At 33.8% G+C, this 27,224-nt stretch overlaps 2 protein-coding genes and 1 long non-coding RNA gene across 3 annotated transcripts; all 3 read left to right on the top strand.

The window, feature by feature from the left end:
• The first annotated feature begins 1,920 nt into the window (after positions 1–1,920).
• On the top strand, positions 1,921–5,736 carry LOC126264640 (nuclear transcription factor Y subunit beta-like). The gene is made up of 2 exons (XM_049963314.1): positions 1,921–2,256; positions 5,365–5,736. Exons 1-2 carry the CDS (start codon positions 1,930–1,932, stop codon positions 5,734–5,736), a joined length of 699 nt encoding a protein of 232 aa, XP_049819271.1. The 5' UTR covers positions 1,921–1,929.
• A 7,867-nt stretch (positions 5,737–13,603) lies between these two features.
• LOC126264735 (uncharacterized) lies at positions 13,604–15,625 on the top strand. The gene is made up of 2 exons (XR_007547392.1): positions 13,604–14,004; positions 14,065–15,625. It is a non-coding gene; the product is annotated as an uncharacterized LOC126264735 (long non-coding RNA).
• Positions 15,626–18,135: 2,510 nt separating this feature from the next.
• Positions 18,136–20,861, top strand: LOC109605627 (larval cuticle protein A2B; the record flags this gene model as incomplete). The annotated part of the gene is made up of 3 exons (XM_020022219.2): positions 18,136–18,324; positions 20,555–20,638; positions 20,695–20,861. Coding segments are annotated over 3 exons (366 nt in total), but the record flags the coding sequence as incomplete, so codon positions are not given.
• Positions 20,862–27,224: the final 6,363 nt, after the last annotated feature.

Here is a 27,224-nt window from a genome sequence, read left to right as displayed (position 1 = left end):
TTGCGTTATAGTTCCACCTTTGTTTTGGTTATGTATTGTGGATGAAACTACGTTATTGTTATTGTATTAAACTGCATTTTTTTCACGAGCAATCGGATTATGGGTTCGGAGTTGGAATTGGAAATTTGAAAAAATTGAACATATGCAATTTTTATTAACAGCCTCAGGTACAATTGTGTGGAACACATGGTTTAACCTAATGACATATTGCCCAAGCAAAATGAACTTTTGCGACGGAAAAATTTGAATGAACGTAAGCTGGAGAGAAGCCTGCAATTACTGATATCACACGAAGTACACTGCATGTGTTTTGAAGTGTATAATTTGAAATATTTCAAAAATCCTAATACTAATGGCATTATATTATGATTCTGAAATTGTGCAAAGTATATGAAAAGTTTAATATATTTAAAAAATATTCATTGTCGAGGAAAATAGAACGGGATAATTTTTTTAGTTTTACTATTATATGACTATGTTGTTCATGATTAATGACTATTAATTATAAACAATTTACGTACAATAATGAAGAAAATCTGAAAAAGTTTTTTCTAAAGTTTCTTCTGAAGAAATTACAATCCTTCAATTTAATTTTCAAAATTAGACATGTTTAAACAAAAATTTATTTTCGAGGAAAATAGCTCAGGATAAAATTATTTAGATTTTCATTATTATTGGCCTCAAATTTTAACCAGTCTAGATTATTTTTATTAAGATATTAAAAAATATTTTTCTGCAGAATAAAATTAGTTTTGTTGGATTTAGGGAATATATGTTAAAAATTATTTCAAAAGTTAATTGAATTAACATTTCACTTATGCTATTACATAATAATCATAAACAATTTACGTCCAATAATGAAGAAAAACTGTTTCTTCTGAAGAAATTATAGTCCCTGAAATTAAATTCCTCATATTTCCATAACCTATGGTCCAATTGTGTTTAAATTTGGTATATATTATCCTAAAATATTAGCCTTGAATTCGTCGTATATAACTTTTTTTCATATATTTACAGTGGTGTAGATTCTAGTGATTTTTCTTTTTTTTCGCCCTAATTTTTACGTCACTGATAATTTTCACTTTAATTTACTAACATTAAAACTGAAATATCTTAAAAACAGTTGTGATAATAAATAATAATCAAGAGTACCTTTTTTCCTCTAAATTGTGCAAAAAATATGAAAAGCTTGACAGTTTTAAAAAATATTCATTGTCGAGGAGAATAGGATATTACAAAATTACTTAGATTTTCATTATGTTTCTTCTGAAAAAATTACAATTCCTTACATTAAATTTCAAAATAACTTTTCCTCATATTTCCTTAACCGTTGGCCCAAGTCTAAAATTCATTGTAATAAACTTTTTTCATATATTTACAGTGACGCAGATTCCAGGGGTTTTCTTTTTATTTCGTTCTATTTTCTACGCCATTAAATATTTCTCAAAACTATTAAGTTTTTCATATTCTTTGCATAATTTAGAAGGAAGAAAGTATTCTAGATTAATTTTGATTATCATAGTCTGTTTTGAGAGAATTCAGATTTCATGTCATTTTAATTTTTTTTCAAACATTAAAACTGTATATAAAAAAGTATTTAAAAAGTAAAATAAATATAAATACTGAAGCTGTAAAAATATAAAAAATTACCTGCCAAAATACAAAACAAATTGAATATTTTTAATTCAAGTTATCCACTTCAAAAGACGCGCAATGTAGTCGAGATAGTCATTTCGCACGATTGTTCCCCATGCATTGATAAAGCAATTAAAAAACGCCACAACACGGACAATACACTGACCCTTCTATATCACCTTTCTCTCATTGAAAGTGGCCGGCAAGCGTAGTAGGGACGCGACCCGTATATATACATCTAATGTTACATTTACGGCCATTTACTCCAACGTTTTCATGCACCCGGTCGAATAAATGGATAACTGGACGTTGAAAATGTCGTCGCGATTCCTGTCACTCGTTCTGATCGTGTCGTGCGTCGGTTCCAGTCCGGTTTCGCAGCCGGTCTACCAGACCAATCCCTACACGAGTGCCCAGCAAATCGCCGGAATCGGTTACAAGCCTCAGGCGCCCGGACTTATCGCCTATCAGCCGCAGATTTTGGCCGTAAGGCCAGCCGCCCGGCAGCCGGTCTACGAGACGGAAAGGGATGGTTTGCAGCACTACGCGACGCAGCAGCAACCCCAAACGCAGCAACAGCCCATCCAGCAAGTGCTGTTGGCCACCAATGTTGACAGACAGGTATGTAAAGACATCATTTGGGTGTTAATTAAATTCTTCACGTTATTTTATCCAATTTTAATGGTTCAGCCTGGATTTTCATTTATTTTTTACGCTCTCGTTTGACACCGAATATTAAAATATTTATGAAATAAAATTACACCCAACCAACAAAACCAATACGCCATAAAATTTTTATAAATAACGAATAACGTGTCTAAAACATAAAAAATATAATCGAGTCTAAAAAATTGATTTGGTCTCTAATAAAACCTAGTGACAATATAACACATCATTCTCAATTAAACTCGACCGTAAATAAATAAAAAAGGGTGGTCAGGCTTTAAAATTCCAATAAAACAACATTTTTTAATTGCTTTCAATCGCGTTTTAGATGTGAAAGTTCGAATTCTAATTCTGCAAAAAACCTCTCTTCGAGCGTGAGCTAGTTATATTTAAGTGTCTTAAGTAGACAAAAAATATAATTATGGAATTTTGTTAGATAATAGCTTATGTGTTACAAATTTCTCTTTGGACAAACTTAATGCAAATTATTGGCATGGATATAACACATATCATTGACCGAGTTCATGCCTTAATTAATACTTAAAATGCAGGAATGACACGAGATATAAAATTAACACGACAATAATGAAATGATGAAAAGAAAAGTACATATTAGAAAATTAAACGTTAACCTTGTTTTTGCAATACACACACAAAACATCCATCAAACTTTGACGTCTAATACATCAAAATAAAATTATATTTCAAAAAAATGATGGTAACACGGAAACAGGACCTTGTCCAAAATGTAGTTCGTTAAGTTTTAACGAAGCACTTAAATAGATCTGACGCAATACTTTTCGAGACAACCATATCGATTGTCTTAAACTTCAAACAAAACCTAAACCAATTTAAGCCACCAATTTACATTCACATCTCAAGGAAACTGGTTAATTATAATGAGATTTATAGAAGCCATTTTCCATTTGCCCGGTCATAAAATTTCCAAAGCCACAGACCATACAAAACAACATTTGATACCAAAATTTAAATTCCTACTAGGTTCGTTTTTAATATTTTCATGTAGTACCACTGGGAGCCCATAAAAGAAATGGGAGCAGTTTCTATCTTAAAAATGCTCAAATGGCACACACTTAAGAGACTTTCCACTCGTATTTAATTACCAGAACAGGTGAATTGCATTAAACCATGCCGTTATATTCAGAACATGCATAAACTGATTAGACAACAAAAGCGCACTCATATTCTTATCCGTATGCCATCTCTAAAAACACAAGGAAAATACCGGGCTTTTAATTCCATTTTCTTTATTTCGACCGGTACACGGCTGTGCATATAAAATCTCTCTTTTTATCCCGTTCAAAAAGTAGAAAAAAATCAACGCAGACCGTCACAAAGGGGGAAAGAGAGAGATCCGTGCGCCGTAATTGTTTGAATGTAATTTTATTTTAGTATTTAATTTTGCAAATACCTGCATCCGAGCAGTTATCAGAAAACTTAAATGACGATTTCCATTTGGCACGGTTTTAATAGAACGGGGCATGGGAAATAAAATCCGAGAGAAAGTCAATGAAAATGGCAATGCACATATAAGTGATGGTTGTTTTATTGCATTGTGGACGCATTTAAATTGTTTGGACTCGGTGTAACGCAACTATTTGTGAAATGTCATTTCGTTTTAGGTAATAACTGCCACAATGTCATGGGAATATAAGTCTGGCACGACATACGGAATATTTTTTTAACCAATTTCTTTTTATGTGGAAAACGAAATTTTATGTTAAAAGTGAAAAATTTGCTTGGAAAGTTCTTTTATTTCGTGGCAAACGATAATAATATAGTTATAATCGGTACTAACTAAATATTTGAAAAGTTAATAAAATATCGGTTGAAACTTTATTTGGGTAGAGTAGAATTACATATATATGTAGTTATGTTTTATTTTAGATACATTTAAATTTGTTAATTGTCATTATATAGAGTGTTAATTTTGCTACAATCATTACAGTATTCGTCATAGTTGGGGTTAAAAAATAATAATTTTATTTATTAATTTATCATTTGTGAATTGACTATTTAAAGAAAAATAATCAAATATACTAAAATACCAACTCAAATTTCATTCTAGATTAAAAGGTTTCCCATTAACATTCACAAATGTTTAAAATCGTTAAGATATAGTGTTGCAATAATCATTACAGATTTTTCATCACATTTAGTGTTAGAAAATAATAATTTTTGTTCGTACACTCATTTGAGGATTGAAGGAAAATAATCAAAAATATTTTAATCTAGATGATATTATTTCCCTTTAGCTACAATCATTTGTCATCATCAGTTTTAATCAAAGTTGGTGTTAGAAAATAATAATTTTATTTATTCATTCATCATTGGATTGACTTTTTAAAGCAAAATAATAAAAAATGCTAAAATACCAATTTAAACTTCATTCTAGATGAAACTATTTTCTTTTAGGTACATTTAAATTACACAAAAAATTGATAATTATCAAGATATAGATTATTAACATACTTACAATTATTACAGAATTTTAATCATAGTTGATGCTAGAAAGTAATAATTTTATTTGTTTTTTCATTTGTGGATTGATTTTTTAAAGAAAAATAATTAAAAATGCTAAAAATCAACTTAAACTTCATTCTAGAAAAAACTATTTCCCTTTAGCTACATTTATATTATACAAAAATATGTGTCAAGATATAGGGTGTTAATGTTGCTACAATCATTACAGACTTTTCATCACAATTGGTTTTAGAAAAGTATAATTGTATTTGTTCACTTATCATTTGCAAATTAATTTTTTAAACAAAAGTAGCAGCAACAACATCAACTTATATTTTATAGTTGATTTATTGGATTAAGATAATAATAATCAATATATAGGATGTTAATGGCTACAATTATTCAATAATTTTCATAATATTTCTTATTTGATGTTAAAAAATATTAATTTTATTCGATAATTAACAATTTATAGATTGTAGATAAAAAAGCATCAAGTTATTGAAGAAACTGTCTAATAGAAGCCACTCGTCATTCAATATTAAAATAAATATTTTGAGGCATTTATTATTATTTCAGATACAGAGAGTGGCCCAGTCATCCGGCCCCCTCTACCTGCAGAGGATTCAGGCAGCCCAACAGCAGGGCCAGGCTCAGGAGGCGATAGATGCGGCTCAAAGAAAACTGACCTCCGCCACCCTGAGAAGACAACCGCTCCCCGTTCCGGTACCATCGATCCCGCAAACCCAACAATACTACAGCACGTCCCCTGCCCAGCCGCAGGGCCAAATCAAATACGCGAGACCGCAAACCATCACCATACCGGTGCAGTACAGACAGATCCAACAGCAACAGCCCCAACGGCCCGAGAAGGAAAATCCGGAGGATTATGATGTAAGTTTTATTGGCCGACATTACATAAAATCAAATCGACGTTACGAGCAACCGTAATTGGATTGTTCCGTTATCAATTTCATCGACCTGTCATCGTCCAGTTAAATTAATGGAATAATTAAAATCGTTACATAAAAATCACGCAATTAATTAGCGCGGCGCGAGTTAGAAAACGCGATTTCTTACCCGTATGAAATTAATAGCAATTACAATCGATGAAAGTCCCCCTTGTCAACCGATGCGTCCATGAGAAAATTCCGACGAACAGTGGTTATTGTGGCCGATTCCCATTCGGTGATGCAATGAAAATAATTACTGGCGATAATCAATAAGTCACTGTAAAAATGTTTAGTTCTTCGCGGCGGATTTATGGAAACTATACTGATCATTAAAATTTATGTATATTTTTACTAAACGATTGTAAATAACAACTTTCCCTCAGTAAAAGTTCAAGTAGATACAGTAGGTACAACAGTGTCAACGTTCATGTTGAAGGTTGCGAGTGGTCAACTGAAATTTGAATATAAAATTTCTGTAGTTATGTTGAATATTGTTAAATAATTATTATTGCTCAAACTCCAACTAATATTTTATTCTAGATGAAATTGTTCCCCATTTATATTACACAAAATTTTCATAATCGTCAGAATATGGGGTGTTAATGTTGCAACAATCATTATAGAGATTTCATCATAGTTGGTGTTAGAAAATAATAATTTTATTTGTTCATTCATCATTTGTGGATTGACTTTTTAAAGAAAAATAATCAAAAATGCTTAAACACCAACTTATATTTCCTTCTAGATGAAATTGTTTCTTTGGCTACTTTTAACTTACACAAAAATTTGATAATTGTCAAAATTTAGGTTCTTAATAGTGCTACAATCATTAGTTGTATTAGTTTTCATTATATTTGGTGTTAGAAAATAATAATTTTATTAGTTTATTCATTATTTGTGGATCGACTTTTTATAGAAAACTCCAACTTATATCTCATTCTAGATTAACCTGTTTCCCTATATTTAAATTACACAAAAAAAATGACAATAATATGATAATCGATATTATTGTTGTTACAATCATTATGGAATTTTTATCATAGCTGGTTTCAGAAAATAATAATTTTATTTGTTCATTTATCATTTGTGGATTGACTTTTTAAATAAAAATAATCAAAAATGCTAAAACACCAACTTATATTTCATTTTAAATGATACTGTTTTTCTTTAGCTACATTTAAATTATACAAACATATGATAATCGTCAGGATATGGGATGTTAATATTGGCTACAATCATCAGAGAGTTGACGTTAGAAAATAAATATTTTATTTATTTATTATATTTCTTTTTATATGAAACTGTTTTTTAGCATTTAATTTATACAATAATATGATAATCGTTAAGATATGGTATGTTAATGTTGTTACAATTATAGTTGGTCTTAAAAAATAATAATTTTATTTGTTCATTCATTAGTTGTGATCGTTTTTTAAAGAAAGAATCAAAAATGCTAAAATTCCAATTTATATTTCATTCTATATGATACTGTTTATCTTTAGCTACATTTAAATAATCGTCAATATATATGGTGTTAATATTGCTAAAATCATCACAGAGATGTCATCATAGTTGGTGTTAGAAAATAATAATTTATTACTATAGTCAAGATTATAGTAATATTAAACAAAAATAATTGAAATTGCTTTTAAATAATAACTTTCCCTCTGTAAAGGTTTAAGTAGGTAAACAGTGTGAGCGTTCATCTGAAGGTATCATGCGATGTTCAACGGGAATTTGAATATAAAATTTCTGTAGTTATATTGAATATTGTTACAATTAAGCTGGTTTCCCCTTGCATGCAAATAATTTAATCAATTAAATCGATTGCCTCTATTTATGATACAAATTCGTTATGTGCGATATGCAGCTTTCATATATTGCACAATCATGTGCTGATTTGAATTTTAAATTAACTGTTCTTAATAATCCAATATTGTTTAGTATTTTATCTAAATTAATTAAAGTGGAAACAATCTATTACACATACGCAGACAACCATAAATTTCATTACAGTTATAATAAAGCAAATGGCATTAAAACAAACATTATAGTAAAACTAGTGCATTATTAAATTTTGACAAGTTGTGCGAGTAAACATGCTGATAACATATATCCAACGTAATTTAGGCCCAAATAACTTATTATGAAATTGTTTCCCAAACAATGAACGAATGAACGAATATCGAATGTAACTCCATACACACACACACACATAGGCACACAATCATCAGTGTGTGTGCTCATTTTTGAAAACTTATTAAATTGTCTCGTATACCCATAAATATAGATGGCCAAAAATCGAAAGCAATCAGTCAAGTTTTTAATCCGTATGGACGGTCGACGCGCCCGAGGATTGAAATTTGTTACTTTCAAATATAAATCTGACAAGCCATTCATTTCACGTTCAAAAACTGTGGATATTATATTATACGGTTTAAATCGAATTTTCGGACGCTTTATACGTTTAGTGGTTGGCCAGTGAAGTATTTAAGGATTAACTCTATATTTTCTCTAATAGACCGGAGCCGGTGGTTTTTGATAAATGTTTTAAGAGTTGTGTCGGAGCGGTGCTTTGGCTCTCATTGAAATTCCCGCTTTAAGAGGTTTTATTTTTGGTTTTCGAGTAACAGGAATTTAAATCTGCTGTACGGCGTCTTTTATTTTAAACCAACAAAACACTGACAATGACCGTTTAAGTATGTTTTACGAAATATTAAATCCGGGGCGTTGGATTCCACAGAGAGATCCTTGTTTTAATATACTTTACATCGTGCAAACGTAAGTGATGCAATAGGGTGTGAATGAATGAAAGAAATTAATACACCAACTTGTTGAAAATTGATATATGGTGTGAATCATGGTACACAATCATTATTCCAAATTTCATCATATTTAGAATTAGAAAATAATAATTATATTTGTTCATTCATCATTTGTAGATTGACATTTTAAAATAATCAAAAATGCTGAAAACTAACTTATATTTTAATCTATACTTACTGACAAAGGAATTGCAACACCAAGAAAGTGGTGTTCAAATTTAATATTGTTTTGGTAAAACATAGATGTTATAGCAAGGAGTAACCAAACATGTTCTATGGGTCAAAGGTGGTGAAAAGTCTTCAAAAAAGTTTAAACCAACCCTGGCAACATGGGCTTAGCATTATCTTGTTTAAATATTAGATCCCTGAGCCGATTAAGGTAAGGAAGAACATGCAGCTCCACTACTTTCTGAAGTTAATGTTGCGCTGTCACGTTGCCTCTAATACTTCTATGAGCAATAGCACCCCATACCATAACGACCATTGTTCGGTATACATGTCGCTCAACACCAAATTGAGGTTGATGTCCTTTTTCCCGACGTCGTCTGACTCATTTTTGTATGCCATGTCCACCCAAGCAGAATCGGAATTCATCAGAGGAGACAACTTGATGCTATTCCATATTCCAATGTTATCGTTCTCTACACCACTGTAGTTGTTGCCTTCGATAATTTGCCGTCAGAGATAGCACAAGATGTAGTCTGCTACAATCCAAATGACCTTATATTTGTGCCTCTTTCACGTCCGGCAGTCTTCCCCAATTTTGGGCATTATTAAACCACGCTTGACAATATTTCAAAACAGTAGTTTTATTTCTCTGCGATTACCGATTTCTCAAAATGAAAAACCCGCTTCCCGTAGACCAAAATTTGACTCCTTTCAAATTCACTTAGCTGGCGATAAATTTCACGTACTCGTGCTCTAGGCATTTTAACATCGATATTGGATCCAACTAATCAGATTTTTTAAATAATAATAAAAAAACGAATAATACAATTTCTTTGAATTGTCAAGATATAGAGTGTTATTGCTTCAATCATAATTGATATTACAAAATATTTGTTCATTCATCATTTGTAGCTTAACATTTTAAAAGAAAATAATCAAAAATTATATATGAAATTGTTTATCTACATTCAACTTACTCCAAAATTTGATCCCGGTTTAAATTGAATTTTTGGTTCTTTAAAGGTTATCCTTATATTTTTTCTAACAAACCACAGCTAGAAATGTTGATGAATCTTTTAAGAGTTGTGTCAGAGCAGTGCTTCCTTTCCATTGAAACTCTCACGTTAGGTCGTTTTATTTTTGGTTTTCGAGCAGCAGAAATTTAAATCTAGTGCACGGCGTGTTTTATTTTTACCCAACAAAACATTGACAATGACCATTTAGTGTATATTTTATGAAATATTAAATCCCAGGCGTTAAATTCCGAAGAGAAATCCTGGGTTTAATATCCCTTACATCGTGCGAACATAAGTGAGGCAATAAACACGATATGTTGCGTTACACGATGCCTCACAACAAAATAAATCAATAGAAATTATGTAGTTTAATTAAAATGATAGTTTGGCGAAATTAATTTCTCGTTTCCATGTCGTTTTCTTCCCGGCTACGTGTATATTAAATCGCGTAGAGGGAGCACCATCGCTCGTTAACCATATTAGTGAAAGTGTATCATTTTCGGTTCACAGCCAGCTTCCTTCCTGTACCAGCCTTTCATGCAATTTTACCCTATCGAATCATTCTAACGTAATTGACCTTAGTTAATGAATTCTCCGTGGATTTCACGCCACAGCAGATCAAGAAATCATCTTCCACTTTAAGTTAGTGGAAAAAATACACATTTCTGCATCTGATTTGGTGAAATTAGCACTTGGTATGTTATTGATTGGTGCGCTTTGTTCAGGAATAAGTGGTTCGCTTAATTGAAAACTAAATATAATTTGTCATCCTTTATTTTCGATGAATGCAAGGGAATATCTGGAGAATAGAATCCTTGCAACGCATAATTAGAGCGAAATTGTCGGTTGAGTCTCGGCAACAATGCCTATTTTAATTACGCTTCACTATCTGCACTTCTTCATTGCACGTACCAGTATTAGAATTTCATTAATACAAAATGTTTTTTGGTTAAAATTTATTTAATATCACAATTTATCACAATAAACAAGTTGTTTCTTGAAATTTTGAGGATATGAGAACATTGTAATCAGTTCCTTAAAACTTGAAGCACACCTGGCCGCTCCAAATGAAGGAACAATTCGGCGAACAATGCTTCTCTAAGATCCATTCCATCATCTATCATATGGGCAAATTCCAAAAATGAATGGTGAGATATGTGTAGAGCTCCTCTTTGAACCACACTATGTTTTATCATCTTTATAATTTCAATGTTCTGATTCAGTTGGAGTACAATTGCGCGTGCTAGATCGCAAATAATTTTCTTTATACCATAATTGGTAACTCTCTTCTTGATGAAGTTTACGATGCGTATGATGTTCATTTTCTCCTTCCGAAAAGCTTTTATTGACCTTTTTATTTCTCGAAGTAGAACTTCTTTAAACCTATTGCAGTTTTCTTCATTCATCGAACGCAGTATATTAAAATTCCTCATACTGCCCATGTTTATTTGTTTTGTGACATACCGAGGATGTGATTGAAGAAGATATACAAGTCTAGGTATAGAATTAATTTGACTATTTTGTATAATCCTTTTTATTCTATAAATGAAAAATCAATTATTGTAGGTAAGCCAGGCGAGATCAAATGCTCTTACTTCTCAGCAAGTTTTTCTTCATAGTCAATACATATTTCTATTTTCTCTTGCGTTTTGTACAAAAGTATATTTTGAACAGATATTACTAAAAAATACACCTTCTCAATGTCACCTCAAGGTCACCAGTCACACAAGTATTATATACAGTGTGGTACGCAAACAAATTTTGGTTTTTCTTAAAATATTCTGGAAAACTTTAATCAATTAGTCCCTTTTCATTAGAGGGTGTGGTTTCTTTTGGAAGAATTTGTTAGAACCATAAATATAATTAAAAAATATATTTTGTCAAATTTGAATGGGGGAGAATTATTTTCATTTTTTTACCACCTCGAAGAAATTAAGATAATTAAATTCCATATTTTTTGCTATTGCGTCCATGTTCTATAAAGACAAATGCCGCTATGGATGGAGATAACAGAATACCTGAATTAATTCGTTTAAATTACAAAGTCTAGGTAAAAAAGATATTTAAGTTTAAATTATATTAATTTTGAATCTTAAGGATGCTGTATTTTTGATATTGTCTAATATTTATATGATAGTTTATTAGTGTCAATTACAAAATATATAAGAATACGGAGATTACATGACAATACAAAATTTTTAATGAAGTATATATACAATAAACAAGCAACGATTTATATATAACAAAAAGAGTAGTAACGAACCTTTCCTTTCCAGTGGGATGAAGAAAAGACTAGTACCTGAATTGGACACCACTAACAATTATTCAAGAGGTGTCTCTTATAACAAGTTCATTATCAATTTATCTCATGTTCATTAACTAAAAAAACGTAAAAGATAAATAATGGTATGGTTATTCCATTCTTGTATGTTATTTCACTAAAATCTTCAACAAGTTTTTCTTCATAGTCGATATTATTTTTTCTTGCGTTATGTACAGAAGTATATTGAGAATAGAGTTTATCACAAATATGGAACGTGGAAGTTACTATATCTATTATGTAGTATAATAAACAATTACAAAATATACAAGATTACATTACAATACAAAATTGTATAATGAAATATTATACAATAAACAAGGAAACTTTCTTTTTCAGCAGGAGGAAAAAATAGCTGGGACCCGAAATGGATACCACCAGATATTACATATCAATTGTTTAAGGCATGTCTCATGATAAGTTCATCATCAAAACATCTCATGCTCAGCTAGTTCATTAACCAAAAGGCGTAAGAGCTCAATAATGGCATGTTTGTCTCTTTCTTGTGCTTCAGTGAAATCCAAAAATGCATGCCAAATAAGACTTCTCATGCTCTTACTCTTCAACAAGTTTTTCTTCATAGTCATTACTATTTCTATTTTCTCTTGCGTTTTATAAAGAAGTAAATTGAGAATAGAGTTTACCACAAACCTGGAGCGTGGAAGTAGTATGGTTTCTGATTCTAACTCACATATTGTAGCATATCTGCGTTTCACTTCCTCGAACAATTTTATGTTCTTCTCGAGGGCGGCCATTAAAGTCTCGTGAGAGGGTACGATTTGATTGTGAAGCGTTTCTGATCGAAACTCATCAGGATCAAAATTGTCGGCCATATTTAAAGACATTGTTCTATCACTAAGAAGCAAATTGGTAAAATAATTCTCTCCAATTTTTCTATGAACTATATCCAATATTGTAACTATTTTTTAATAGTTCTATATAATCATTGACTATTACAGACGAGTTTTGTAAATGACACAAATGACATATTTATCCAATTTATCTATCGAAATCGGGTTTGTGTCAAAGTTGGCAACAAAATTTGACTATAGGTAAATCAAAAATGAAATATCAAATTTGTAATCCACATCATTTATTATGACATATTTACTTTTATGCATTATGTCATGCTATTATATATGATATGTACAAACTAAATAACAAATAACATTGTTGATCAACAACAATATATAACAAACAGTAACTACAACTAATTAACATTAATTCTAGAGGGCATATTATTTACTATGGCACAATAATCAATATTATGTCATATTATTATTATTATTAGTTTATGTAAATAACTAAATAATAAATAATATTGTTGATCAACAACAATACATAACAAACAGTAACTATGGGATAATAATGTATATTATGCCATATTATTATATATTTTATGTATATAACTAAATAACAAATAATATTGTTGATCAACAACAATACACAACAAACAGTAACTACATAATTAACATTAATTGTAGTTGGCATATTATTTACTATGGCATAATAATCAATATTATGTCATATTATTATTATTATTAGTTTATGTAAATAACTAAATAATAAATAATATTGTTGATCAACAACAATACATACCAAACACTAACTACAACTAAGTAACATTAATTGTCATAAATGTATACCACAACGTTCTAGTTCACAATGTAGTTGATCTATGAGCTCAATGCTCATATGTCTTTCCGATTCATGTACTTCCGCAAAATCCAGCAATGCGAACCAGACAAGGTTTCTCATGTTTTTGTGCATCACTAAGTTTTTTTTCATTGTTGACACCACTGCTATTTTTTCTTCCGTTTTATAAAGAAGTAATTTCAGACTGACGTTTATTACCATCTTAGAGCGAGGTGTTGGTTCCATCCTAGATACCAAGTCATAGATTGATGTAAAACCACGTTTAAGTTGATGGAACACACGTAGGTTTCTTTCGATTTCTGCTAACACCACTTCATAAGTCGGGATTTTTTCGTTGTTAGGTATATCATGTTGAAAGTGGTGTTCATCATCAAAATTGTCGCCGGAAGACATCGCCTTTTGCACGTACGACTTTGTAAGTTTGCAAAAATTAAATATATCTCAAGAAGTTAGTTAATACCTAGTATGATTAGTTTTCGTAATCCGGATTGTGCAGGTTTAACCTAATGCATTGAACAAATCCTTAAAGTGAATTTAGTTAATTTAAATAGATGTTTAAAAACCTTTTGGTCTTAAAGCTAGGAAACGTTTTCGTCACTCTCCGTTAAACAGGAAGTATCGGGTTGTGAACTTTGGCTAACCATAACCACCTATGGACTGACGTCGAATGGTTCAGGATGGAATAAGGTGGGGCAGACTAAGTACTGATTGGAATAATGAAGTAAATAATGCAAGTGGACACGATTTGTTAAAAAATTTATTGTTTATAATATAAAAAGGCTGATTCCAGCAAGATTTTAAACAAGAAGTATTTTGTTTCCTAATGGTATTAAGTGAATAATCTTATACTATGCCTTATAATATACACGTATATAAATTTAAAAACATAAATAATACAAAATGTGCGACAATACCAATACAATATATTGAAGAAAATAGACTTTTTGGTAGCTTTGCAAACAAATACATTTAGAAGTGTATTTTCCAAACATTTAGTGTTTCTAATATTTTCTCATACAGAACAAGGCTAGTATCTGAATGGGATACCAACATGTGTCACATTGTTCATGATGTATTGTAGATTCCAGTAAGATATTAAATAATTTACAAAACATTAAGTATTTTGTTCCCTATTGGTACTGAATGAACACAATTAAAAAAATACAAATTATTTATACACTAGTTATACTAATATGCGTATATACATTTAAAACTACACAAAATGTATAACAATACCGTGTACGTGTAGATGATTAAACATAATTCGTTCTCCTTTTCCTCAATTTTTAAGAAAGCCTGATAGATAAGTGTATGCCTATTTTCTCTTCATTGAAGAAAATATACTTTTGTTTCGGGCAGCTTTGTGAACAAATACATTTAAAAGAGTATTTACCCCAAATTTAGAGTGTGGGTATAGTCTCTTTTAAGATATTTTCTCTTACAGCACCAGGCTGGTACCCGAAATGGATACCAACAGATATCACATTACTATTGTTCAAGACGGGTATCACATTCTAATAAAAAATTAAATAATTTACAAAACAAAAAGTATTGTTCCCCTATTGGTACTGAATGAACACATTTCAAAAAAACAGGTAAAAACGTTTCGTTTCATACAACATTATACATAATATATATACAAGTATATACACGTAAAAACACATAAAATTATGGAAAAGGTATAACAATACCGTTTCGTTGTAGTATATCCTGTACGATTCGTATGTGATCAGCATTTTCTTGGTTCTCCAATTTTTCAATTTCCAAATATTCCATGTAGGTTTGCCAGAAAATGACATCGCTGGATTGACTCCTCAGTAATTTTCTTTTTATTAAAGAAAATTCACTATAGGTGCTGGCAGATCTGGCACCAAGTGTTTTTAGCAATGAATCCACCACAAATTTCATCATCGGAAGTAATTCTGTCTCTGACACTTTATCATACAACATCTTATAAGAAGAGTTCATTTTACGGTGGTATTCTATTTTTTTATCCAGTCTCGACAATAAAAGTTGTTTGGTCGGAACGAGTTCATTGTCGACTAAAACCATGCGCGTTTGATTGGGCATTTGCTCTTCGCCACCCATCTTTAGAAATTTTCTAAAAAAAGTAAAAAACATGTAAAGTATGTATGTAGTATACGTTATTTCATACCAGTTGTCCAGAGAATTCGACCAAGATAATTCTAACTTCCTCCAAATACAATATGTACTAATTAATGATAGCTCGTATCCTGACCCCTTATCAGATAATATTCCCTTTTTTACTGAATCCTCGTTTCGGCACAAATCACATTAGCTGACGAGTTTTGTAAATGACACACATTTATCTGATGCAACCGTCGAAACGTAAAACAACATGTGAACTTTTTAATTCCAAGATATTAATTTGCTTTCGAGTCTGCACGCATGGCCAGGCGCAGTTTTCAGCCGAGTCTGCAAGTCGGAAGAGATAAGAGTTTTTTTAATCAATTTAACCGGTTGATGGGTGGGATTTTAAAATGCTTCACGTTCCACCGGACTTATTGCCTCTTATGGTTGTGATAGTTTAGTCACTTCGATAAAATTGCAAGCACCAATTTGTCTCTCCTGTTCGGCCACGAACCTACGCCCAACTTCCAACGAATTCTAAAAAATATTCAAATTAGAAGAGTTTTTCAGAATTATAAGTAACAGTTTTCAGTTACTTCAGTTCAAAAATGGACTTCAAAAAAAGTATCATAAAATATAAAATTTTGTATATTTATACCAGTAAATTAAATTATTCAATGAAGTTTAAGTATGTTGTTTTTAGTAAAACACTCGATACATTTTTAATACAAAAATCAGCAAATATTTGTCGAGGGATACTTATATATTAGTGTAATTAGGTGGCACATTCAAATATATTTTCGTTTGATAACACTATTTAACAACAATTTTAGCAGTGGAAAGACAGAAATATTGAACTCTAGAGAAGAGAGAAATGATTAATATGAAATATCAAGGTCTAAATATTGCTGACATCACTAAAAACTCCCGATTAATGGTTTCTGATAAAAAAAAAACAGAAAAAATACAAGAATCAACCAACTAAATCATTTCTTGACTTCTTGGCAAATAAAAAATGAATTAATTCAGACATACAACATCAATGTGTCCAATGAATTAACAAAATTTTCATGTATTTCAGTAAAGAAACCATTGATATAAAAAAAGTTTAAACTTTGCACAAAAATATATTTAAGTAAAACAAAGTATTTTACATTTACATTGTATATTTAAAACTCACTTTCTTCATTTTACAATACTTCATAATATTTCCGATTAAATCCAATCCCAAAACAATAAACCGGATGCTTTTAACAAGAACATATGATTTTTGAACATGAAACCCTCGACTTCTCGACAACCGTCGATTGATTAGCTTCGCGTTCGTTCTCTTGAAAGTGTTATTGTGGATGGCGATTTGAAATTGATTTACTATAGCCAATGAACTGATACATTTCTGATTGATAAACTGCTATCACACAATCGCCTCGGAACGATTAGTTACAATCTGCCTTCCAATTTTTGTATGGGGCGAGTCACGTCGACGTTAGATGCTGATATATCGAATTAATATATCAAACTGATAAATATAGGTTATGTCAGCAAATATATATATATCAAGTGTTTTTCCTAGTCACGATATAAGCTTCTATAATCTACTTATCTTTATGTGAGCATCGCAATTTCAGAATCGTTAAGTGTTTTACCAATAATATTTATTGGAAGGGATAAAGGTTAAGATTATGCGATAATAAAGTTCACTTGGATAAATATTACAAAATTCAATACCCGCCATCTTGATTGATTTAATTAATGTGCGGTACTTTCAGTTTCACCGGTCGTAAATCGATTGCGTTATAAACTTAAACAAAAACTCACCAACTGACGATGCGCTGAACCTCACAAAAAACTCCAGTTTTTATTTATGCTAGCCAAGGGAGATGCACCGTCTACAGTTTAAATTCCGTAATTTTGTGACGTACCTCACAAAAAATTCCAGTCTATTGGTGCTACCAGAGGAAGACACACCATCCACGAATTGAATCCAGGAAGTCAGCAAACTTGTTTATCCTGTCGTTAAGCCACAGTATTAATCCGCCGCTCATAAATCGATTGCGTTATTCATAAATTTTATACAGGAACTTACCTACCGACGCTTCGGTACACCTTACAAAAAATTCCAGTTTGTTGGTGCCGTCTACGGATTAAATTCCAGAAATTCCAAATTTCATTATCCTGTCGAATTGCCACAGTCCCAATCCTGCCTTGCGTTATTAATAGATACTACAGACAACTGCCTGATCCGAACTAAAATTGCATCGCCATTATTAGTTCGATACGAAACGAAATTGCGGAATCGGTATTAATTATTTTAATTATGAAATTTCCAGCCCAATCCGTCGTATCAGTTCGGATTTGACGTGAAGGACGATCACTACACTAACTACCAGAACCGCAAGGAACAAAGGGAGGGCAACAAAATCACCGGAAGCTATTCGGTGGTCGACTCCGATGGTTTCATCAGGACGGTAGCTTATACCGCCGACCCCAAGGAGGGGTTCAAGGCCGAGGTATGTCCAATGCATCGTTGTCACTTAAATATATGAAAAAAGCACAATTATACTGGTTTACAAATTTGAGATACCTTTGTGACTTCCACTTTATGCTGATTCCGATAAAAACATTGGTTTTGTAGGTAATAAGTCAAAAGTCAAGATTTACAAAAATAAATAATCTTTATATCTAATTTCGATTTATTTAATATAATCGCTTGACTTCTTTCTGTATACTCAAAAAAAAAAACAAGTTGACTATCTGAAATAAACATGTCGTTTACATCCATATATATTTTTCGCAGGTAATTATTGCAATATAATTTCAACTTAGAAGTAATCATTCCATTAGTAGGTAACGTTTGAAGCCAATCGTCGGTTTGAAATGATGTATCAGCATTTCATGTTGGCCCAAACAAAAACGCTGATTCGTATCAATTTTAGGAAACCTTAATTTGCATGCAATTTGCAAATTGTTTAACCAACTTTTTTTAAATACAATTCAGTTTAATTAAAACAGACCGAAAGCAATTACAGTAATAGAATTAAATTTATTTAGTTGAAAGATATTTACCGTTTTTAAAACACATTTTACGGCCATGAGATTTTATTTTGTACAATTAGGGGCGTTCAATTAAGTTAAAAACAATAAAACGGACTATTCAGCATTTCGGTTTGGGCGTTATATGAATTTGTTATAAAATTAAAGTGCATTTGAATATGTGCAGGTCAGTTTTCTATCTGGTAAATTATTGCCTGCATTAATTCCATTGCAACTTTCATATTGACATTACAGAAACCGGATTAAACGTTTTTCAGCCTCGTTTTAACCATTACTCCAAAAAATCAAAGTACATGGTGTTGTAGAAATCATAGAAAATCGTTTGTGTTATTTGTTAATAATGATTGAACTACCTACAATGTGGCGTAGTGCTTGTAGTTGAAAGTTAAACAACGTAAATGTAAGATATGATTACGATAACAATTGTAATGTTTACACCTTTTAACAGGTAGTGATAAAGTCAGACAGGATTTCATATAGTTTATTTGCCAAAAATTAACTTTCTGCTGTTCACCTGTGAATCAAAGATTAAGAATATTTATGTGTTTATTTTAAATTTTAAATATATATTATCTAAATTTATTAATATCATAACAATAATATAATTAAAGAATAATTAATCATTCATTGCTTGTAATCACATCAGCTCAATGTTTCTTTCTTTCAAAGAAGTCTTTCATTCTTATGTTGCCACGATAGACTAATCTTTCTTGCAGCTGACTAATATCTTAATTTCATCGACATAGAAGAAGCCAAAGTCCAAGAGCACTCTACGTCTATATTCTCCCAAGTATGTTCTACAGCCTTCACAAACTATTCTTTGTTTTGAGACTGAAAATTGTATTAAATTTATTTCTTGTGCCATTCATCTCCAAATATTTTCATTTGAATTTAGATAAGAACCTGGTTGGCTATGGCAACATGTGTATATTATGTGTAACCTGTCTGGTGTGCTGGAATGTGTTTGAATAGGCCCATACAATGGAACAAACATTATGATCTCCTCTATTGAGAGATAGAGAACGATTTTTGCGGATCAAGAATTCCTTGATTCCGACGGCTTAAAAAAAATCAACATCTAGGAGTTCTCTACGGCTGTTTTCCTCCAAGTGTGTTATACTGAAAAGAAACTTTCACTCTTGTCCTCACAACCACTTTCTTCTTGGAATTTGAAGGTTTTGCTTACTTATTACAGAAAGTTCTGCAATTATCCCAAAACTGTAGCTTTGATTTTTTGTTTCACTTGACAATGTTAGGTCATTTAAAACATTGGGAAAAAAAATTTTAACCATCATTTGCTAGCCACGACTACCGACACGATTGTGTCACGTAGTCAGCGTATCGCACCGAATTTTATTTTTTCGTTAATGAATAGGTCGGGAGTTGTGCGACACCCTCGGAATCAATTTTTCTTTCAAACCAACATATGCGTTTGTTGCAACGCCGGCCGCAATAAAATTGCACAGAGCCGATTCATAATAGCATTACAAATTCCGTCAAGTGCTCGGACGCAATATTTCCACGCGGGACAGTATCAAAATGAAAAACGGCAAAGCGAAAGAACCGAAAACCTATTGCGCCGTTATTAGGGATCGCGTCGCATGGGGCATGAATGTTAATTTTTTGACGCTTTTAGTTTTTTTTTCAATGGGCCGTCGTATTGATTTTTTTCCGGCCGTGTTGCAGGTCACACGGCAGCCGACTGATATTGTCGTCAAAATACCCAAGCCCGAGCCCCAGTACCAGAGACAGCCCCAACAATACATTCAGGTTCGTAGAATGAATTAATGAAAACGTAAAGCTTTTCTTTTAATTTCGTATTTCAGGCGCTTCCTGAAAGGAACGTACAGTACCAACCGCAAGTACAGGCAACACGTCCCGCACCCCAGAAGCCCAATGTGATTTACCAATACCAGTGAAAGGTTCTAGAATCGTAATGATTTAGTTCAAATAATAATTTTTTATGCTTATTGTTACTATAGTTATTAATTTAATTTCGTAGGGAGTTCCGTAGACTTGTTTTATACTGATAAGTTTTCTAGGAATAAATAAAATTTGTAAATATTTCAAATTGACTATTAGTTTTGCATGCATGGGGTAAGTATATCGGATGTAATTTTATTTCATTGCTCGGTATATGCGTTCGTAAGCCGGATCGCAAAAATATAAATTGAAGTATATCCGATGTGGCTTTCAATTTTACGCAGCGAACGAACATAAAAGGGAATATCGAGGTATTTTTCTTTACCTAAATTTTCATCTGATATTAGATTGTCTAAACAGAAATTCTGATTTAATATCGACAAATTTTACAAGTTAAAAAACAGCAATAAAAACTAACTAGTCGAAATTTAACTAAAAGAAATTCAATTTTCTTGTAATATTAGATTATTAGGCAGTTAAAACATTCGATGCATATTTCCTTGCTTCAGCTAAAATTAAGTTACTTTGAAATTAGTAGTCGTATTTTTAATATTTTTTAAATTTGATTTTATGAATATTTTTTGAATATTTTCCTTGATGTTGGTTTTATAAAACCGAAGCTGATCAGCTTATTATAAAATCAATTTTAAGTGAATTTTCATGTAATATTAAATTACTAGGCATATAAAATATTAAATTTTGGTTGTTAGAGTTTAGTTTATATACTCACTGAGAAAGGAATTAGATTATAATAACATAACTACTGTTATGAGATGTTGCCAGGCATGATTTAAAAATGTCCAAAATCGGAGAAGAATAGACACCCGACGTTAAAGGGACATATATGAAGTTCAAGAGAGACAAGTAGATCTTTGGCTGATGAGTGGTTAGGAAAACAAGGACATGTTGTAAGTGTCTGAACGATTTACCGCCGTGTAAGATCATTTGAACTTCAACATTATGGGGCCCATTTTGTACTATCTCTGACAGATGAGCATCGGCGACAACGACTTTGAAATGTGGAATATCATCAAGTTGTCTTCTCTGATGAATCCCGATTCTGCTTGGGTGGACATGACGGGCAAAAAAGAGTCAGACGAACTTGTTTGATATTGACTTCACCAAACAATGGGCGTTATGGTATGGAGTGCTTTTGCTGGACTCTGTTATGTATGTCTGTTTGTACATCGTCTAAGGAAAACAAACTGGAAGAATCGAAGAAAACCGGTGAAACAACAAAACCCGAAACCGAATTTACATACCAGCGGCGTGGCCCGGTGGATTTTATCGACTGGATGGAATTGCTTGTAAATAGGTTACTACATAATGCGATACCTTTTCGGACTCGCAAAAATAAATAAATTGTTTATGTTAACTACATTAACAGATGAGCATCGACGACAACGACTTTGAAATGTGGAATATCATCAAGTCGTCTTCTCTGATGAATCCCGATTCTGCTTGGGTGGACATGACGGGCAAAAAGGAGTCAGACGAACTTGTTTGATATTGACTTCACCAAACAATGGGCGTTATGGTATGGAGTGCTTTTACTTATGGAAGTAGTTCACTTTTAGACTTTATTAGAGGTCACATGACCGCAACGTTATCATCAGGAAGTAGTGGAGTCGTATGTTCTTCCTTACCTTAATCATCTCAGGAGTCCAATTTTTCAGCAAGATAATGCTCGGCTCCATGTTGCCAGGGTTAGTTTAAGGAAATTTATCCCAGCCCCTACAAACTTTGGAGGTTCTAAGACATGAAGTACAGGCAGATTCTGATACTATACCTAAGATGAAATGGATCACCTCACTGTATCAATACCAAGGCACGTTTTATTTACTACTTGCTATAACATGTTTTACTGAAACAATATTAAATTTGAACACCCGTTTTTTGGTTTTGCAATTTGTTTGTCTGTAAGTATATTTCTAATAATAAAGAAGTTATCAAGATGCTCACAAACTTCTTTTTTTACATTTTTTATTATATCTTATTTATTTTTTGAATAAATTTTTGAAAAGGCTTTAAAGGACTTAATTTATGAATTTTATAGGATGGTCATATGAGTCTCTCTGGCGATTCTAAATTTAATTTATAAAAAATAATGGTTCTGTTTATGTTAAATATCATACAGAGACAAAACTACACAAAAAGATTGTGTAGTTTTGTCACCTACAGTGAAATATAGTGGCGGTTCAATTATGCTCAATTTTTGTGGCGTAGGCCTCTTAGACTGATTTATGTACAGCACTATATTAAATAACAATTTGCTTTCAAACATTGAAGGAAAGAAACTCTTGATAAATATATTTCAACATGAAAATTATCCCAAACTCAAACCCAAAAAGTGCTTCAGATTAGTTAAAAGTCCAAAATATTGATGATTTGTCTTGCCCGTCCAAATCTTCACATATTAACCCTAGAGAATAAAAATTTTAAATGAACTCAGTAATTCAAGAACCTTCAAAAAATTAATCTTAAATTAAATAATACAGATCTAGTCATTAAAAATTTCTTTAAGAATTAAAGTAGTTTTATAATACCATATACAACAACAACATTTTATAGATTTTCGGGTTCGGGCAGTGTGAAAATAAAGCTGACACTAAATTAAACTAAAATCTATTAAATACATTTAAAATTAATACACTCCATTTACAGTTTATATACACTAATATTTATTTTCAACCCTTGTGGTTCTTTATCTCTAACGCTCACAGCTGCAAGTCTAACTCTCTATAGTACCTCCCTGTTGGTCAAGCGTACATTTATATCCATAGCCTGTTCTTCTAGAATATTTGATCCCGGTCGAGACTGGAGTTTTGCACATTGTACGCAGCGATCCTCGGCAGATCGTCCATACTTTTCTCAAATTTTCTGGCGCGCTGATTCATCGTCTTTTGTTCGCCACAATATTAAATTAATGTTAAACATTTTAACAATTTTCTATAATAATGATTTCCATTGTATGTATTAACTTTTTAACTCAAAGTTTCTTATTTTTTCTTGCTGCAAAATAACCTTAACTATAATTATTTATAACATCCTTGACACCTCTTAGCCAATTAACATTTTCTAGAGCGTCTGCTAAATTTAATATTGGCCGCGGCGGCACTTGTTCACAGACAGGGCCGTCGAGTGGTTTATTGCTTGGCAAATCGATTGTGCAAAACTTGGCAAAACAAACACCGGGCCAATATATATATAGCAGGTGAGTGACAGGTCTAAGGGCGCTTCACGGGGAACCCCACGACCGTGCGCAACACGAAAACAGTAGCCCAACTTAAAGATTCAAACCACCGGTTCACGTTTAGCAGGAACTAACAGCACGGAGTACGTTTAACAAATGGTTGTTTTCGTCTTTTTTTTTTTTTTTTTTTTTTGTTTTGGGACGAGAGAATGGAAAATCTTGCTAGACGCCTCCTGAAACTGGGTCGGCGGAGGCAAGTGTCCGATTCACACGGACTAAAAACCACTCTCCGGGCACCGATCCGAAGATCATAACCATGCGGAATGAGCGAACCGAAGTCGCGGTGAACAAAGGGGGGTATACTTCGGTACTGTTAGCGGACTGACCGCTAATTTGGGGAAGATGTCGCAATGGACGCTTAGAAATCGGGATCGATAGCCAAAAGGCATGGCCTTTTGTACCTATCGGTTCCTCGGGGGAGTATGTCGCGCAGACTGGAGATCTCCGGGTTGGGGTGTTCGGGAAGCGAATTCCGGAGATTTACGGCGTATCTATGTCTGATTTCCGTAAAGGTTGGAATATTATATTCGAGGCGGACTTGTGCGTTTCGAATATAGTAAGGAATGCCCAGGGCAGATCTCACCAAGCGCATGTAAGTTCCTTGCAAGGAACGAACATGGCACGGCTTAATCGTGCCCCAGATCGGCAAAGCATATGTAAATATGCTGTGCACCACCGCGTTGAAGACGCGAAGTTTGGTGCTTTGGGAGACTTTCTTCGCATGAAAGAAAGGTTTGAGAGATACAAACGCTGCCAAGGCTTTTTCCCTGGACAGCTTCTTTTGGGGGAGGAACGACAGCTTTCTATCCAGGATTACTCCCAGATATTTAGCCGACGGACTCCATTCTATTTGATGGTCATAGATATGGAGTTTGGGGGGTTTTCTGAGACGATTCGAAAAGAAAACGGCCTCAGATTTCGCGGGGTTAATGTTCAATCTCCACTGAGTGTACCAGGAGAGAAGTTCAGGGAGAAAGTTCCTTATCTGCACCGCAGACGAACGAATCGTTTTGTTGGAACTGATGAGGGCAACGTCGTCAGCGTATAGTGCCTTTACGACGCTAGGGCGGGTGGGCATGTCACAACAATATAGATTGAATAAGACGGGAGAGAGACGGGAACCCTGCGGGACGCCAGCCGTGATGGGTTTGGGGGTGGAGAGTTCCTTACCGATCCGCGTTCGAAACGAACGACTGGACAGGAAAGAACGGATCGTACCTACCAGATATGGAGGAAATTCCATGTCAGTAAGTTTATGGATCAGGCCATCGTGCCAGACACGGTCGAAGGCTTGTTGGACGTCAAGGAGGAGCATGGATACATGTTTACCTTGGTTGCGAAAGCCGGCGATGGTCTCGGTCACCCGCAGAAGCTGGTGACCGGTGCCGTGTGCAAGCCTGAATCCGAACTGATCGTTCGGGATCAGGTTGCGTGCAGCCACATGATCGTCGATCCGAGAGCGTATGACGCTCTCGGCGACTTTGCTCAGGGTGGAGAGGAGACTGATGGGTCGGTAGCTGGAAGTAAGGTTGGCAGGTTTGCCAGCCTTGGGGATGGAGATCACGGTGGCTTGTTTCCAAGCCGCCGGGAAGTGTTGGAGGCGGAGGATGGCGTTGACTATGTTAGTCAACATCGTGATGTGGAGGGGTGGGAGGAGTTTCAGGGCATGATTCGGTATCGAATCAGGTCCTGGACTCTTGCGGTTTTTTAGGAGACGAACGAAATCGGAGATTTCGTTCGGGGAAGTGTGACGGATGTTCGGATTGGGTACGGGATGGACCATGGCATCGATGGCCTCGGAGATGTCGCGGTGTTTCCCCACGAATTGGGGGTCACTGGGATTGGGGGAGCACTGGGCTTCCAGAGACTCAGCGAATGCTTCAGCTTTGTCGGCGTCAAGGGTGAGTTGGGTTCCGTTATGTGAAATGGGAGGGTATCTCGTGCGGGCACCACGAATGGACTTCACGACTTTCCACACTCGTCTAGGGTTAGTTTCGGCCTCGGCTACGAAATCGTGAAACGAAGCGCTTCTGATTTCACGCAGCCGAGCTTGAAGTTGGCGGTTTAAGGCGTTATATTCCGCTTTAAGTTCTGGGTCCCTGGAACGCTGCCATCGTTTACGAAAACGATTTTTCCTTTTGACAAGGATCACAGCGTCCAGTGGAAGTCTGGACAGGGCACGGCGGGCGGGTACGAGTGTGGTCGCGCGGTCGATTGCTGCAATGATGTCGCCGGCAAGTTTGGAAACTTCTGCATCAATGTCAGCGGGGGTGTTCAGAACGTTGCATCGAACGTCTGACTTCTCCAGAAGAAACTGGTAGTGAAGCCAGTTTGTTTTCTTCCGGAGGGGGTCGGATTGGTCAAAATCGGACCGGGTTTCCATCATGACCGGATTGTGGTCAGAGGAGAGGGCAGCATGGTTGACGATGTCAACCGTGAAGGGGATGTTTTTGCATAGAAAGACAGTTAGGATGTCTGGTGTTAGATCCTCACTGTCCGGAAAATGGTTGGGAGTTTCGGTTGTTTCGATGACGAAACCGTGAGCAAGGGGTTTTCGTCGAAAACGTAGCGGGATATAGAGCCGGAGCCCATAATTTATATGAAAAGAATTCAAATGGTGTATCGGGAATACTTTTGTTATGGACTCTGTTATGTATGTCTGTTTGTACATCGTCTAAGGAAAACAAACCGGAAGAATCGAAGAAAACCGGTGAAACAACAAAACCCGAAACCGAATTTACATACCAGCGGCGTGGCCCGGTGGATTTTATCGACTGGATGGAATTGCTTGTAAATAGGCTACTACATAATGTGATACCTTTTCGTGCTCGCAAAAATAAAGAAATTGTTTATGTTAACTACATTAACACGGGAATAGCGTTATGGGAAAATTATAATAGACTTCTTTTTTGGTTGGCAAGTAGAACGAATGGAACGTCCGGATTTCAGTTTTAAATCTAATAATTCCGTGCACCGGGAGCTTGTCTATAACGGTGAGTGGAAATAAGGTCTTTATCCTCGCGGGTGCACTGTTCAGGATTTTCCAGGAATATATTTTACAACTGCGAAATCTCCGCGCTATCGTTACACCAAACATAATTTTATTCCAGTAAAAATATTAAAAAGAAAGACGTAAATATACGTATCCACGTTGAAGTTTCCCATTGCCGTTTTACTGCA

This window comes from Aethina tumida, chromosome 2, assembly GCF_024364675.1.
Source record: "Aethina tumida isolate Nest 87 chromosome 2, icAetTumi1.1, whole genome shotgun sequence".
Taxonomy (NCBI): domain Eukaryota; kingdom Metazoa; phylum Arthropoda; class Insecta; order Coleoptera; family Nitidulidae; genus Aethina; species Aethina tumida.
This window is presented reverse-complemented; position numbering and strand designations above follow the sequence as displayed.